The sequence below is a fragment of the Rattus norvegicus genome, chromosome 1 (assembly GCF_021556685.1).
Source record: "Rattus norvegicus strain SHRSP/BbbUtx chromosome 1, alternate assembly SHRSP_T2T, whole genome shotgun sequence".
Taxonomy (NCBI): domain Eukaryota; kingdom Metazoa; phylum Chordata; class Mammalia; order Rodentia; family Muridae; genus Rattus; species Rattus norvegicus.
In genome coordinates, this window is record NC_141534.1 from 76,453,465 (window position 1) to 76,468,360 (window position 14,896).

General features: G+C 44.2%; 1 protein-coding gene and 1 long non-coding RNA gene across 2 annotated transcripts; both read left to right on the forward strand.

Annotated features, from left to right (window-relative positions):
- The first annotated feature begins 4,092 nt into the window (after window positions 1-4,092).
- On the forward strand, window positions 4,093-4,846 carry LOC148007203 (uncharacterized). Its single transcript, XR_015649672.1, has 2 exons — window positions 4,093-4,261; window positions 4,476-4,846. It is a non-coding gene; the product is annotated as an uncharacterized LOC148007203 (long non-coding RNA).
- A 1,788-nt stretch (window positions 4,847-6,634) lies between these two features.
- Lilrb2 (leukocyte immunoglobulin like receptor B2) lies at window positions 6,635-14,482 on the forward strand. The gene is made up of 12 exons (NM_031713.1): window positions 6,635-6,789; window positions 6,935-6,970; window positions 7,135-7,422; window positions 8,964-9,272; window positions 9,450-9,746; window positions 10,584-10,634; window positions 11,596-11,721; window positions 12,000-12,075; window positions 12,150-12,187; window positions 12,416-12,468; window positions 13,202-13,357; window positions 13,434-14,482. The coding sequence occupies exons 1-12, from the start codon at window positions 6,651-6,653 to the stop codon at window positions 13,611-13,613; spliced, it is 1,749 nt and encodes a 582-aa protein (NP_113901.2). The 5' UTR covers window positions 6,635-6,650; the 3' UTR covers window positions 13,614-14,482.
- Window positions 14,483-14,896: the final 414 nt, after the last annotated feature.

Here is a 14,896-nt window from a genome sequence, read left to right on the forward strand (position 1 = left end):
ACAACATACCCAAACTTATGGGACACAATGAAAGCTGTGCTTAGAGGAAAACTCATAGCACTGTGTGCCTGCAGAAAGAAACAGGAAAGAGCATATGTCAGCAGCTTGACAGCACACCTAAAAGCTCTAGAACAAAAAGAAGCAAATACACCCAGGAGGAGTAGAAGGCAGGAAATATTCAAACGAAGAGCTGAAATCAACCAAGTAGAAACAAAAAGGACCATAGAAAGAATCAACAGAACCAAAAGTTGGTTCTTTGAGAAAATCAACAAGATAGATAAACCCTTAGCCAGACTAACGAGAGGACACAGAGAGTGTGTCCAAATTAACAAAATCAGAAATGAAAAGGGAGACATAACTACAGATTCAGAGGAAATTCAAAAAATCATCAAATCTTACTATAAAAGCCTATATTCAACAAAACTTGAAAATCTACAGGAAATGGACAATTTCCTAGACAAATACCAGGTACCGAAGTTAAATCAGGAACAGATAAACCAGTTAAACAACCCCATAACTCCTAAGGAAATAGAAGCAGTCATTAAAGGTCTCCCAACCAAAAAGAGCCCAGGTCCAGACGGGTTTAGTGCAGAATTCTATCAAACCTTCATAGAAGACCTCATACCAATATTATCCAAACTATTCCACAAAATTGAAACAGATGGATCACTCCCGAATTCCTTCTATGAAGCCACAATTACTCTTATACCTAAACCACACAAAGACCCAACAAAGAAAGAGAACTTCAGACCAATTTCCCTTATGAATATCGATGCAAAAATACTCAAGAAAATTCTGGCAAACCGAATCCAAGAGCACATCAAAACAATCATCCACCATGATCAAGTAGGCTTCATCCCAGGCATGCAGGGATGGTTTAATATACGGAAAACCATCGACGTGATCCATAATATAAACAAATTGAAAGAACAAGACCACATGATCATTTCATTAGATGCTGAGAAAGCATTTGACAAAATTCAACACCCCTTCATGATAAAAGTCCTGGAAAGAATAGGAATTCAAGGCCCATACCTAAACATAGTAAAAGCCATATACAGCAAACCAGTTGCTAACATTAAACTAAATGGAGAGAAACTTGAAGCAATCCCACTAAAATCAGGGACTAGACAAGGCTGCCAACTCTCTCCCTACTTATTCAATATAGTTCTTGAAGTTCTAGCCAGAGCAATCAGACAACAAAAGGAGGTCAAGGGGATACAGATCAGAAAAGAAGAAGTCAAAATATCACTATTTGCAGATGATATGATAGTTTACTTAAGTGATCCCAAAAGTTCCACCAGAGAACTACTAAAGCTGATAAACAACTTCAGCAAAGTGGCTGGGTATAAAATTAACTCAAATAAATCAGTAGCCTTCCTCTACACAAAAGAGAAACAAGCCGAGAAAGAAATTAGGGAAACGACACCCTTCATAATAGACCCAAATATTATAAAGTACCTCGGTGTGACTTTAACCAAGCAAGTAAAAGATCTGTACAATAAGAACTTCAAGACACTGAAGAAAGAAATTGAAGAAGACCTCAGAAGATGGAAAGATCTCCCATGCTCATGGATTGGCAGGATTAATATAGTAAAACTGGCCATTTTACCAAAAGCAATCTACAGATTCAATGCAATCCCCATCAAAATACCAATCCAATTCTTCAAAGAGTTAGACAGAACAATTTGCAAATTCATCTGGAATAACAAAAAACCCAGGATAGCTAAAACTATCCTCAACAATAAAAGGACTTCAGGGGGAATCACTATCCCTGAACTCAAGCAGTATTACAGAGCAATAGTGATAAAAACTGCATGGTTTTGGTACAGAGACAGACAGATAGGCCAATGGAATAGAATTGAAGACCCAGAAATGAACCCACACACCTATGGTCACTTGATTTTTGACAAAGGAGCCAAAACCATCAAATGGAAAAAAGATAGCATTTTCAGCAAATGGTGCTGGTTCAACTGGAGGTCAAAATGTAGAAGAATGCAGATCAATCCATGCTTATCACCCTGTACAAAGCTTAAGTCCAAGTGGATCATGGATCTCCACATGAAACCTGATACACTCAAACTAATAGAAGAAAAACTAGGGAAGCATCTGGAACACATGGGCACTGGAAAAAATTTCCTGAACAAAACACCAATGGCTTATGCTCTAAGATCAAGAATCGACAAATGGGATCTCATAAAACTGCAAAGCTTCTGTAAGGCAAAGGACACTGTGGTTAGGACAAAACGGCAACCAACAGATTGGGAAAAGACCTTTACCAATCCTCCAACAGATAGAGGCCTTATATCCAAAATATACAAAGAACTCAAGAAGTTAGACTGCAGGAAGACAAATAACCCTATTAAAAAATGGGGTTCAGAGCTAAACAAAGAATTCACAGCTGAGGAATGCCGAATGGCTGAGAAACACCTGAAGAAATGTTCAACATCTTTAGTCATAAGGGAAATGCAAATCAAAACAACCCTGAGATTTCACCTCACACCAGTGAGAATGGCTAAGATCAAAAACTCAGGTGACAGCAGATGCTGGCGAGGATGCAGGGAAAGAGGAACACTCCTCCATTGTTGGTGGGATTGCAGACTGGTACAACCATTCTGGAAATCAGTCTGGAGGTTCCTCAGAAAATTGAACATTGAACTTCCTGAGGATCCAGCTATACCTCTCTTGGGCATATACCCAAAAGATGCCCCAACATATAAAAAAGACACGTGCTCCACTATGTTCATCGCAGCCTTATTTATAATAGCCAGAAGCTGGAAAGAACCCAGATGCCCTTCAACAGAGGAATGGATACAGAAAATGTGGTACATCTACACAATGGAATATTACTCAGCTATCAAAAACAACGGCTTTATGAAATTCGTAGGCAAATGGTTGGAACTGGAAAATATCATCCTGAGTGAGCTAACCCAATCACAGAAAGACATACATGGTATGCACTCACTCATAAGTGGCTATTAGCCCAAATGCTTGAATTACCCTAGATGCCTAGAACAAATGAAACTCAAGACGGATGATCAAAATGTGAATGCTTCACTCCTTCTCTAAAAGGGGAATACCCTTGGCGGGGAAGAGAGAGGCAAAGATTAAAACAGAGACTGAAGGAACACCCATTCAGAGCCTGCCCCACATGTGACCCATACATATACAGCCACCCAATTAGACAAGATGGATGAAGCAAAGAAGTGCAGACCGACAGGAGCCGGATGTAGATCGCTCCTGAGAGACACAGCCAGAATACAGCAAATACAGAGGCGATTGCCAGCAGCAAACCACTGAACTGAGAACAGGACCCCCGTTGAAGGAATCAGAGAAAGAACTGGAAGAGCTTGAAGGGACTCGAGACCCATATGAAGAACAATGCCAAGCAACCAGAGCTTCCAGGGACTAAGCAACTACCTAAAGACTATACATGGACTGACACTGGACTCTGACCTCATAGTAAGATCACCAGTGGAAGGGGAAACTCTTGGTCCTCCTAAGACTGAACCCCCAGTGAAGGTAATTGTTGGGGGGAGGGTGGCAATGGGCGGAGGATGGGGAGGCGAACACCCATAAAGAAGGGGAGGAGGAGGGATTAGGGGGATGTTTGCCGGAAACCGGGAAAGGGAATAACATTCGAAATGTAAATAAGAAATACTCAAGTTAATAAAAAAAAGAGAGAGAGAGACAGATTAACACAATGGATACGAAATGAGGACCCAACATTTTGCTGCCTACAGGAAACACACCTCAGAGACAAAGACAGACACAAGCTCAGAGTGAAAGGCTGGAAAACAACTTTCCAAGCAAATGGTCTGAAGAAGCAAGCTGGAGTAGCCATTCGAATATCGAAGAACATCGATTTTCAATCAAAAGTCATCAAAATAGATAAGGAAGGACACTTCATAATCATTGGGTTGGTTCCCATGGATTAGGTGCCTGTGGTGTGCTCCTCTTCTCAGAGAAGAAGGGGATAAGGAATGGGAAGGTGGGAGTAGGGGACTGAGGAGAAGGAAAAGGGGAGTTGCATATAAAGTGCATATGCTAATTATGAATTTTTTTTAAATACCACTGTTTCTGTCATTTCAGACAGGAAAAAAAGTGTTCCTAGGACAGAAGATCCTTATCTATTCAGTCATGGAGCAAGATTTCTTTGGGTGAAAGGAGAGGCACAATACCCTGAACTAAATATTAGCAGGTAACAGCCTAGCATGCAAGAGGAAAGATGCACATGATCCAAATGGGTTTATTCCATAAGGTAAAGTCTCTCACTCTCTTGGCTCTCCCGGTCCTTGTATTTCTCTCTGTCTCTGTCTCTGTCTCTGTCTCTGTCTCTGTCTCTCTCTCTCTCTCTCTCTCTGTGTGTGTGTGTGTGTGTGTGTGTGTCTGTGTGTGTCTGTGTCTGTGTCTGTCTGTGTCTGTGTGTTGTATTTCCTTAACAGACATAAAAGAAACTGTGTTCCCTCCTATAGGTGAAGAATCAACATGTGATCAAATATCTACCATGAAGAGTTGCAATCGCTTAGAGAGAAAAGAATCCACTCAGGCATCAAACCAAAGAAAACCTAGATAGAGTGTGGATGCAAAACAAGTCACACAAAAACACAACCCAAGCTCAAGATACATCAACTTAGAGCTGGCCCAAGGCTAAGGGAGATTAAAATGAGAATCTCCCCTACCCCCAGCATGGTCCTGTTCCTCAGAAATACCAAGTGTCATCCTAATCTGGGAAAACCCTGATAGACACATAAGATTGTAGGTCAAACACAGCAGAGGCCATCTCACTGAATGTTCAGTGACTATAGTGTATGTGGAATTACATCAATGAGAATCCATGAGGCAATGTTGGAGAAAAAGCATGACAAGCATCCAGAAAGCATCTGGTGCTACGCCTGTATGGTGGCATCGTCCAGCAACCCCTTGGCTAGCTTCTCAAGTTTACAACTGCAACACAAGGATACGGCAGTGCTCAGAAGTGCTGCCCAGGCCTGTACCAATGTGTGTTGAACTGCAACAAGAAGAATCATGGCCATATTCATACCGCAAAAACCTCAATCCCAAGAAATTCCAAAAACCTGGAAACATTTTGGGCCCAGGACAGCCAGGATCAATTTTTTTTTTTGACTGAAGGAGAAGAACTTAGGATAATGGTGACTATCAGTGTTGGCCCAGAGAGCTGACTCAGTGTATAGGTGCCAGCTGCCACCTTTAAGACCTGAGTCTGCAGCAAACCACTGAACTGAGAACAGGGTCCCCATTGGAGGAGTTAGAAAAAGAATTGAAAGAGCAGAAGGGGCTTGCAACCCCATAAGAACAAAAATACCAACCAACCAGAGCTCCCAGGAACTAAACCACTACCCAAAGACTGCACATGGACATACCCATGGCTCCAACTGCTTATGTAGTAGAGGATGGCCTTGGTGGACACCAATGGGAGGAGACGCCCTTGGTCCTTCCCAAGTATACAGAAATGTCAGGGTGGAAAGGGGAGGGGGAACACACTCATAGAATCTGGGATAGAAAGGTGGATGGAAAAGTAGCTTATGGGTGGGAAATCGAGAAAGGGAATAACATTTGAAATGTAAATAAAAAATATCCAATTAAAAAAAAAAGACCAGAGGTTGATCAATGGGATAGACATTGTACAAGGAAAACAGATTACTGAAGTTCTATTCTGACGCCCAGACATGTGCTTTGAGAAAAATGCAGATACAGTTATGTCGTATGTGTATATACAGTGTTCATATATATATGCACAATATGCATTTATATATACATATAGGTCATTGCAATGTCCAACTGCAATGCCTCACTGGAGAGTATGAAAAAGACTTTAAATCTCATTCCAACAGATATACACAGCAGGACAATTCTCAGAAACATCACAAATATTGAAAAGAGGAAAATGTTTCACTCATAAATGTGAAAATGAAGAAAACAAACCACACTGAAATTTGTATTTTTGTATAAGTTGTTTGTACATGTCTGCTACAATATGGCTCTGACAGTGACAGGAAAGAGGCTTGTGGATGGGAAATCTGGAAAGGGAAAACATTTGAACTGTGAATTAACAATATCCAATAAAAAAAGAACACCTGAGGTTGATCAATAGGATTGACATTGTACAAGGAAAAGGGATTACTGAACTTCTATTCTGACCTCCAGAAATGTGCTTTGACAAATATGCATATACAATTATGCCATAAATATATGTAGATGTATATATAATATTCATATACATACACAATATGCATACATATGTCATTGCAATGTCCAACTGCAATGCCTCACTTGAGAGTTTGAAAATGACTTTAAATCTTATTCCAAACAGATATACACAGCAGGACCCTTCTCAGAAACATCAAAAATGTTGAAAAGAACAAAATGTTTCACTCATAAATGTGAAAATGAACCAAACAAACCACAATGAAGTATGTATTGTTGTTTATATATGTCTGCTACAATATGACTCTGACAGAAATGTGCAGAGGTGAGGCAGACACTGGTGGGCTAAGGAAATGTCATCGGTGTAAACCTGCTGGCAGAGGTCTACTGCATGGCTTAGTCACAGCATTGAGGAAGTCAGAGCAGGGTGCCTGAGGAGAGCAGTTTCACTTCCTCTGAGGCTGTGGTAATATGACCATGTCATGGGGACTGCCCTGCCTCCAGGGCCATACCCTCTTCCCAAACCCTTCAGAAAGGCTCTGTATCTCTGTTCTCAAGCAGAGTTGCAGCCTCTCAGAAGAGATGCCATGACCTTCACCTGCAAAGCCCTGCTCTGTCTTGGTGAGATGTGAAGAGAGGAAGGGGATACTGAGGTCTGGAAATTATCAGGGCCTAGAGCTGAGGAATCAGGAAACCTCAGAATTTGCAGAGGGAAGGAGTTGTTCAAATTTCAGGGACAAACTTCTCACAGGGAACTCTCTTCCAGGAATGACTCTGGGCCTCTGGATCACAGTGCTGACAGGTGAGTGTCACCATCTCTCCTGACCTGCTCTTCTCTTCCTATCCAGGAGCCATGCCTGGGCCATGGGTGTGAAGTAACACTACATGTGTGTTAGTCCTGAGGGTAACCTGAGGGCCATGGGGTTAAGGACTGCAAACAGAGGATTGCTGTTCTTTTTCTTTCAGAGTTCCTCCCTAGGCCAATCCTCAGAGTACAGCCAGACACTGTGGTCTCTACACAGAGTAAGGTGATCTTCTTCTGTGAGAGGAGTCAAGGAGCCGAACTTTATTGTCTCTATAAAAAGGGAAATCCACGAAATCCACGGTGCAAAGAAATTCGACCTAAACCTGGCAAGAAGGTTGAATTCTTCATCTCAAAAATTGAACCGTACCATGCAGGACATTACCACTGTTATTATCAGATCCATGGTCAATGGTCAGAGGACAGTGATGCGCTGGAGCTGGTAGTGACAGGTAAGAAGAAAATGTAATGCCCCACCCTCAGGCTTCAATGTCAGGAGGTCAGTCTGATGCCAGAGCTGCACCACCATTTCAGCCCTGGAGGATGACAAGGCCTGACACATTTCACTGCTTCTGCCTTCTCTCCTAGGAGCACACAGTAAACCCAGCCTGTCAGCCCAGCCAAGCCCTGTGGTGAGCTCAGTACAGAAGGTGACCCTCCAGTGTGTGTGAGGGCAGAATTATGACAGGTTCATTATGACTAAGGAAGGATCACAGAAGCTCCTCTGGAGGCAGGACTCACAGTATAACTATTATACTGGGATTTCTCAGGCCTTCTTTTCTGTACCACCAGTGACCTCCAGCCAGAGGTGGGCATTCAGATGCTACAGCTATGTCAGTAGCAATCCACAGGTGTGGTCAGAACCTAGTGACACCCTTGAGCTCCTGGTCTTGGGTGAGAAACCACAGCCTTTCCACTTAATGGTGAGGTGAAACAGTGCTCAGGGAGGACTTGATGTTTCTAGGGCCAGGTATGATGAAGTGTGATGGGTGCCCCTTCAGACCCAAGATGAAGAATCCTTTCCCCTCAGGTGCCAGCCATATGACAGATAAGGCATAGAATAGAGTTTATTTAGGGACATGGAAAGAGGAGTTGAGGATAGATAGAGAGAAAAAGAGAGGGGAGAGAGAGAGAGAGAGAGAGAGAGAGAGAGAGAGAGAAAACACTTGTAAATTGAGGAGGGAGGGGGAAAGGGAAAAGGGGACAGAAGGATCAGAGAGAGAAAAGGACAGAGAGAATAAGAGAGTAAGGAGGGGCCAAACAATTCTTTTATGTTAAGCCGGCCTACCTGACTACTGCCAGGTAGATGTTGGGTAGAGCCTAGAAAGAATGCTAACACTTGATGTATGTTGCCTGTGAGGAGCCAGGGCTCTTTAGACCAATGAGAGAGCACAGGAGACAGTGTGACTTGAGATTTCAATACAGAAAGTAGTACTAAAACTCAGGGTGTCCAGAAGGAAGATGAGTCTTCACAAGACTTTGTCCTACTCTGGATCACCTTAAATGCCATACATCTCCAAGTGTGACTCTCTCTGTGCCATTTTCAAACACACCCACCTGCTTCTCTCCTACTTCCTTGTAGGGAACCTACCCAAACCCATCATCAAGGTTGAACCAGGCTCTGTGGTCACTCTAACTAGTTCCATGACCATCTAGTGTCAGGGTACCCTGGATGCAGAAGTGTATTTTCTGTACAATGAGGGGAGCCATTCAACCTGGAGCACAGAGGCTCTACAAAAGCCTAGGAACAAGGGCAAGTTCTTCTACCCTTCTGTGACAGGAGAACATGCAGGGAAATATCGTTGTTATTGGTACAGCTCAGCTGGTTGGTCACAGCCTAGTGACATCCTGGAGCTGGTGGTGACAGGTAAGGAGACAGACAGATTCCCAACTCTAGACTCTGATCTCAAGAATATTCCCTTCTCACAAAGTGGACTCAGAGAACACTGTGACTGTGTGAGAACATGTAGCAAACTGCCTCCTCCTCTCCTAGGAGTCTATGACTACAATGAACTCAGGCTGTCAGTACTGCCCAGCCCTGTGGTGACAGTGGGAAGGAACATGACACTGCACTGTATCTCACATAGTCACTATGATAAATTCATTCTCACCAAGGAAGATCACAAGTTCACCAGCTCACTGGACACACAGTGTATACCTCCTAGTGGACAGTGCCAAGCTCTGTTTGTTATGGGACCCATGACATCAAACCACACCGGGACATTCCGATGTTATGGTTACTACAAGCATACTCCACAGTTGTGGTCAATACCCAGTGAGCCCCTGGAAATTCATATCTCAGGTAAGTTTGCCTCATCGTCCTCCAATCCTTTCCTGAGACCCTAAGCCCTTGTCATGGCTACCTGGAGACGAGGTAGCCCTGCTTAAGTAGAATCTGTGACATGTGCTGGGCAGGATAGGAGAGCAAAGGTGTTTGATAAGAACCAACATCAGTCCTCAGCTGTCACCTTCCCTCTAGGGCTGTCCAAGAAGCCCTCTCTGCTAACTCACCAAGGACACATCCTGGACCCTGGAGTTAACCTCACACTGCAGTGTTGCTCTGACATCAACTATGACAGATTTGCTCTGTACAAAGTTGGGGGTGTTGACATTATGCAGCACACTAGCCAGCAGACTGACACTGGCTTCTCCATGACCAACTTCACACTGGGCTATGTACACCACTCTACTGGAGGCCAATACAGATGCTATGGAGCACACAACCTCTCCTCTGAGTGGTCAGCATCCAGTGATCCCCTGGACATCTTGATCACAGGTGAGGAGCTATAGAGATTCAATCAGGTACCTAGCTTCTGCTCAGGCTTTCATGGGGGAACCTAGTAGCTGAGGGCTGGATGAGGGGCAGGGACCTTGGGGAGGAACAGAGGCAGAGACAGATCAGCAGGAGGTGAGCTCAGTCAGAAAAAAGAGACTGAGTCCCATGTTCTCAGGGTGAAATCATGTGTGGTTTGAACTCAGAACAAGGAAGTCAGCCTTTCATCATCCCTCTTCTCTTTAGGACAGATTTATGACACACCTTCCCTCTCAGTGATGCCTAACTCCTCAGTACACTCAGGAGAGAATGTGACCCTGATGTGTTGGTCAATGTACCCTGTGGACACTTTCATTCTGTCCAAGGAGGGATCAGGCCAGCCACCCCTTCGACTAAAATCAAAGTTTCAAGATCAGCAGTACCAGTCAGAATTCTCCATGAGTGCTGTGACCTCCACCCTCTCGGGCACCTACAGGTGCTATGGCTCTCACAACTCATCTCTGTACCTGTTGTCATTTGTCAGTGCCCCTGTGGAGATCATAGTCTCAGGTAAGGTTGTTCTGACATCTCAGCATGAATCACAATCCACACTGTAGCAGAGCTCTGGATTCCAGTGGGATGAAATTGACACGAGGAAGGCTTTGTCAGAAGACATTTTCCCTGGCAGATGAGTCTATTCCAGCAGTGGTCTCCATTGTGATGTCCATTGTGTCCTTTATTCCAATCTAGGTTTGCAGTAGCATCATAGGGAAGAAAAAAAGTACAATGCACGACAGTGATTAGAGTAAGCATCCCCAGGTTTGCATCTAATCCTTATCCTCTTCTTGTTCTGTTTCTTAGGACCCATTCAAATGTCTACCTTGCCACCCATAACATCCATGCCACCAGATCGTAAGTATCAGGCACCTCTGTGCAGGGAGTATGCTCCAACCCCAGGCTGCACATCAAAGGCCTCATTTCTCTCTTACTTCAGCTTGTAAATATAGGAAGAAAATAAGGTTCCCAAAAGAGACCACAGAAGCTGGGGCTTAGAGGTTGTGATACAGAAGGGGACATTCTGGGAGAAATATAGGCCCAGTGTGGAGAATGGTGCAGGTGTGAAAAGTTGAAAGTAGGAAATACAAACATGCAACTCCCCATCCTTCCCCTAAGTCTCTGAGAATAAACCTATCTGTCACACACACGGAGTCAGGCCTAAGAATGATGTTGAACACTGTTAAAATTTGGACTCAGATAAGCAATAGCTACTTAGAGCTTGATGCAGTTGCTTCTAGAGATCTTGACTTGGCCAAGTCCTTTTTTTTCTAGGCTGCTGTTCCTGAGTTTATATGGGAGAAACTGGGTTCATATGTATTAAGTTTTATTTTTTTATTTGTGTGTGTGTGTGTGTGTGTGTGTGTGTGTGTGTGTGTGTGTGTACGTGCACTTTGATTGGTTTTGGTTTTGTTTCGGTCCTGGCCTTGGCTGGGAATTCTCCTGACTGAGAAGGCCTCCAGAACGTAATTCTGCATTGGGACAGACCCACAATGTGGTCCCACAATGTGCACAAGTGTGGGACATGGGGCCATGTCAGGACATTCACGTTCCTTCCTCCCAACACATGGGAATCAGCTCTGGTACTGAGAGCAGGGATGCAAGTCAGAGTTCCTGGGTTCAACTCCCAGCTCTGCCACTTCCAGTAAGGTGACCTGAGGCAGGTGAACTGGCTAGAGAGGAAAAGACACAATTCCATGGTACATGATTGTGAGGATGGGAGATGATGTGTGCAGAGACTCACCATGAGCCTCTCTCACACAGTAGGGGCCCACATAAACAGCAGTAGTCCCCACTCATGATGTCACTTGTTCCTCAGAGCTGGAAAGTTATGTGAATGCTCTGATAGGAGTGTCTGTGGCCTTCCTGGTGTTCCTCTTCATCCTCATCTTCATCATTCTCCAAAGAAGACATCAGAGAAAATTCAGAAAGGATGGTGAAGAGGGTATGTGCATCTGGGGTCTCAGGAGGTAGATTTCCTTCTGAACATCCAAGCGGGGGCTCATGACCCCAACCATAAGTAAACCTTATACTGGGGCAGGGTAGCTTAGAAACACATTCAGAACTCAGATAAAAGGGCAATTTTCTCAGAGCCTATGCAATGTCAGACATTCTGTGACTGTGAACATTACCATGTTCTGGGACAGTTACTCACCCTTTGGTTGAAGAGTTCCCTTCCTTCCTTGCCAGCACATGCCTAGTTAAGATTCCTCTCCCTTGCAGCCCAGAAAGAGAAAGAACTACAATATCCTACAGGAGCTGTGGAGCCCATAAGCAGGGATAGAGACCAGCAGAAGAGGTAAATGACAGAAAGTGAGGCTTCTACCTCCCTGACACACCTCATTGCAATCTGACATCTCCTTGTCCCTCCAGGTCCAATGCAGCTGCTGCCACCCAGGAGGAAAGCGTTTGTGAGAGAAAGAGGGTCGTGGGAGGGGAGATGGCTGAACTTTCAGAATTGCAGGGGTGGTGATGTCCTAAGGGTGTCACTGTGTGGATTTGAATTTCACATAATGGATTGAGAGATGTCACAACTTTCCCTGGTTCTCTGTATCCACCTGGGGCAAGACAGGAAACTAGGGGTCTGAGACATCCCTAGACTGTGGTCAGGAGAAACTCTATTTGTTCTGCTATGACAGATGCTTCAGTAGAGGACATGGAAACTGAGGATGGTGTGGAGCTGGACACTTGGGTAAGGTCCCTGTCCTCATCTTCAGTGCTAAAACTTAGGTCTTAGTTTAGTGCAACAGCCTTCTTTCTTCACCCTCCCTCAGCCTTCAGCAATTTCCGCAGGTGACCACTCCCTCCTTTCTGTCAGCAACAGCCTCCTGTGTGCTATGGCCTCACTCCTTCCTGGTGTCTTGGCGTCTGTCTTGTTTTCTTCTGAGGAGAAATTCTGAGTGCAGAAGCCCACAGAGACATCTAAGAGACCAGCAACCACCATCAGGGGACACAGCAGAACAAAGGGAACTTGACCTATATAAGATTTTGTTTTTTAGTTTATGTGTATTGGTGTTTGCCTCCAAGTATGTCTCTTCATCACATGCAAATTGATGCTCCTAGAAGCCAGATAAGCATGTGAGATATACTAGAATTAGGTTATAGATGATTGTAGGCTGCCATGTGTGTTCAAGGAGCCATACCCAGGTCCTCTGCAAGAACAGTCACTGATCTTAACTGTGAAGACATCTCTCCAACCCCCAGAAACCATTAAGGAAGGTGAACTAACTGTGTGGCTGAATCCAAGATACCTAAGCGTAGAATGTTAGGTTAAGCCAGAACTATAGGAAGGAAGCCCAAGATGATCCCATCAGAGAGGCAGTAAGCTAAAGAGGTCATTCTAGCCATGCTATGAAAACTGACCACAGGAGATTCCCAGGGAAACACAGAGATGCTATCTGTACCTCACAACTTCTCTGCTACAGAAACCACCTGAGGGAGATCCACAGGGAGAGACATACGCCCAAGTAAAACCCTCCAGGCTCAGGAGGGTAGAAGCTATCATTCCTTCTGCCATGTCAAGGGAGCAGCTGAACACAAAATATGAACAAGCAGAAGAGGGCCAAGAGGTGGACGGTCAGGTGGGTCCTATCCTCCACAGACCTGCGGGTTCCCCAAGCCAAGCAGATACCTTCCTCTCACCCTCTCCCACTCCAGGCTACTGAATCCGAAGAGCCCCAGGATGTGACCTATGCCCAGCTGTGCAGCAGGACACTCAGACAGGGGACAGCTGCACCTCCTCTCTCCCAGGCAGGAGAAGCCCCAGAGGAGCCCAGTGTATATGCTGCTCTAGCGACTGCTTGCCCAGGAGCTGTTCCCAAGGACAAGGAGCAGTGATCCTCTGCCTGCCAGGATGCCTAACAGAGACTGCCAAGAGACTCTGGGAACTTTTGGAAACCTGATTGCACTTTAGGTAACAACACACTTTGGAAACTAAGCCAGATGTTTCCCAATAATCAAGTGAAGTGAGAAATGAAATAGAAGGGACGGTTTTACATTGAGACCTAATTTTAATGACATTTTTCATCAAATGAGAAAATTTACAGCCTCAGTTTCACAGCCTTATAATTCTAACCCATGGGAGGCTGAGGCAGGAGAATTGCCTTTGCTTTGTGGCCATAGTGGGATATCTAGTGAATTTCATGATACCCTGGGGTACATAGTGAGACATGTTTCAAACAATGTTAGCCACCAAAGGCCAGGGTGGAAGTATGTACTTGAAAGCCTAGCACTTTGGAGGAGTGGAAAGGATGGTCAAGTGGTCAAGGTCATCTTCAGATACATAGGAGCCTACGAGTAAGAGGCAATCCAGGAACACACTAGACACTGTAAAAATAGATAAATAAGCCAGGCTTGGTAGTGCATGCCTTCAGTCTCAGCACTAAGAAAGTAGAGACAGGCAGATTTGAGCAAATCTTTGTGAGTTCAAGACCAGATAATCTACATAGTAAGCTCCAATACAGCCAGGGACATACACATAAATCTTGTCTCAAAATACATAAACAAAATAGGGCCAGTAGGATGACTCAGAAGTAAAGGCACTTGCAACCATGACTAATATCTTAAGTTCAATCAGCAGGAAAACTAGAATGAGAAAAGGAACTCCAAGAAATGTTATCTCATTTCTACCTAAGTCCTTGATGTCCTTCCCACAACCAATAAGTACTTAAAACAATTAAAAAATAAACAAAAACAAATAACCACAACTGAAAATTTGATATGGTGGTGTAAACTTTAAAAAAAAAAACAGGGCTGGCTTCAAACTTTCTGTCTCTCTGCCTCAGCTCCTGGTGTGTACAACACTATATCCCCTTTATTTTCTTAATGGTTTCCTTGTTTTATTTATGTGTGTGTGTGTGTGTGTGTGTGTGTGTGTGTGTGTGTGTGTGTGTGTGTATGAGAGAGAGAGAGAGAGAGAGAGAGAGAGAGAGAGAGAATGTGTCATGTGCATACATGTGTCCATGTAGGACAGAGAGGACATTGGAACTGGATTATAGCTGTTTGTGAGCTGCAGTCTGGGGTTGCTGAGAACTGAACTCCAGTCCTCAGCAAGAGTGTTGCATGTTCTTAACCACAGAACCATCTCCACAGCCTTTCTACATTTCTTTAAAAAGTAGTAA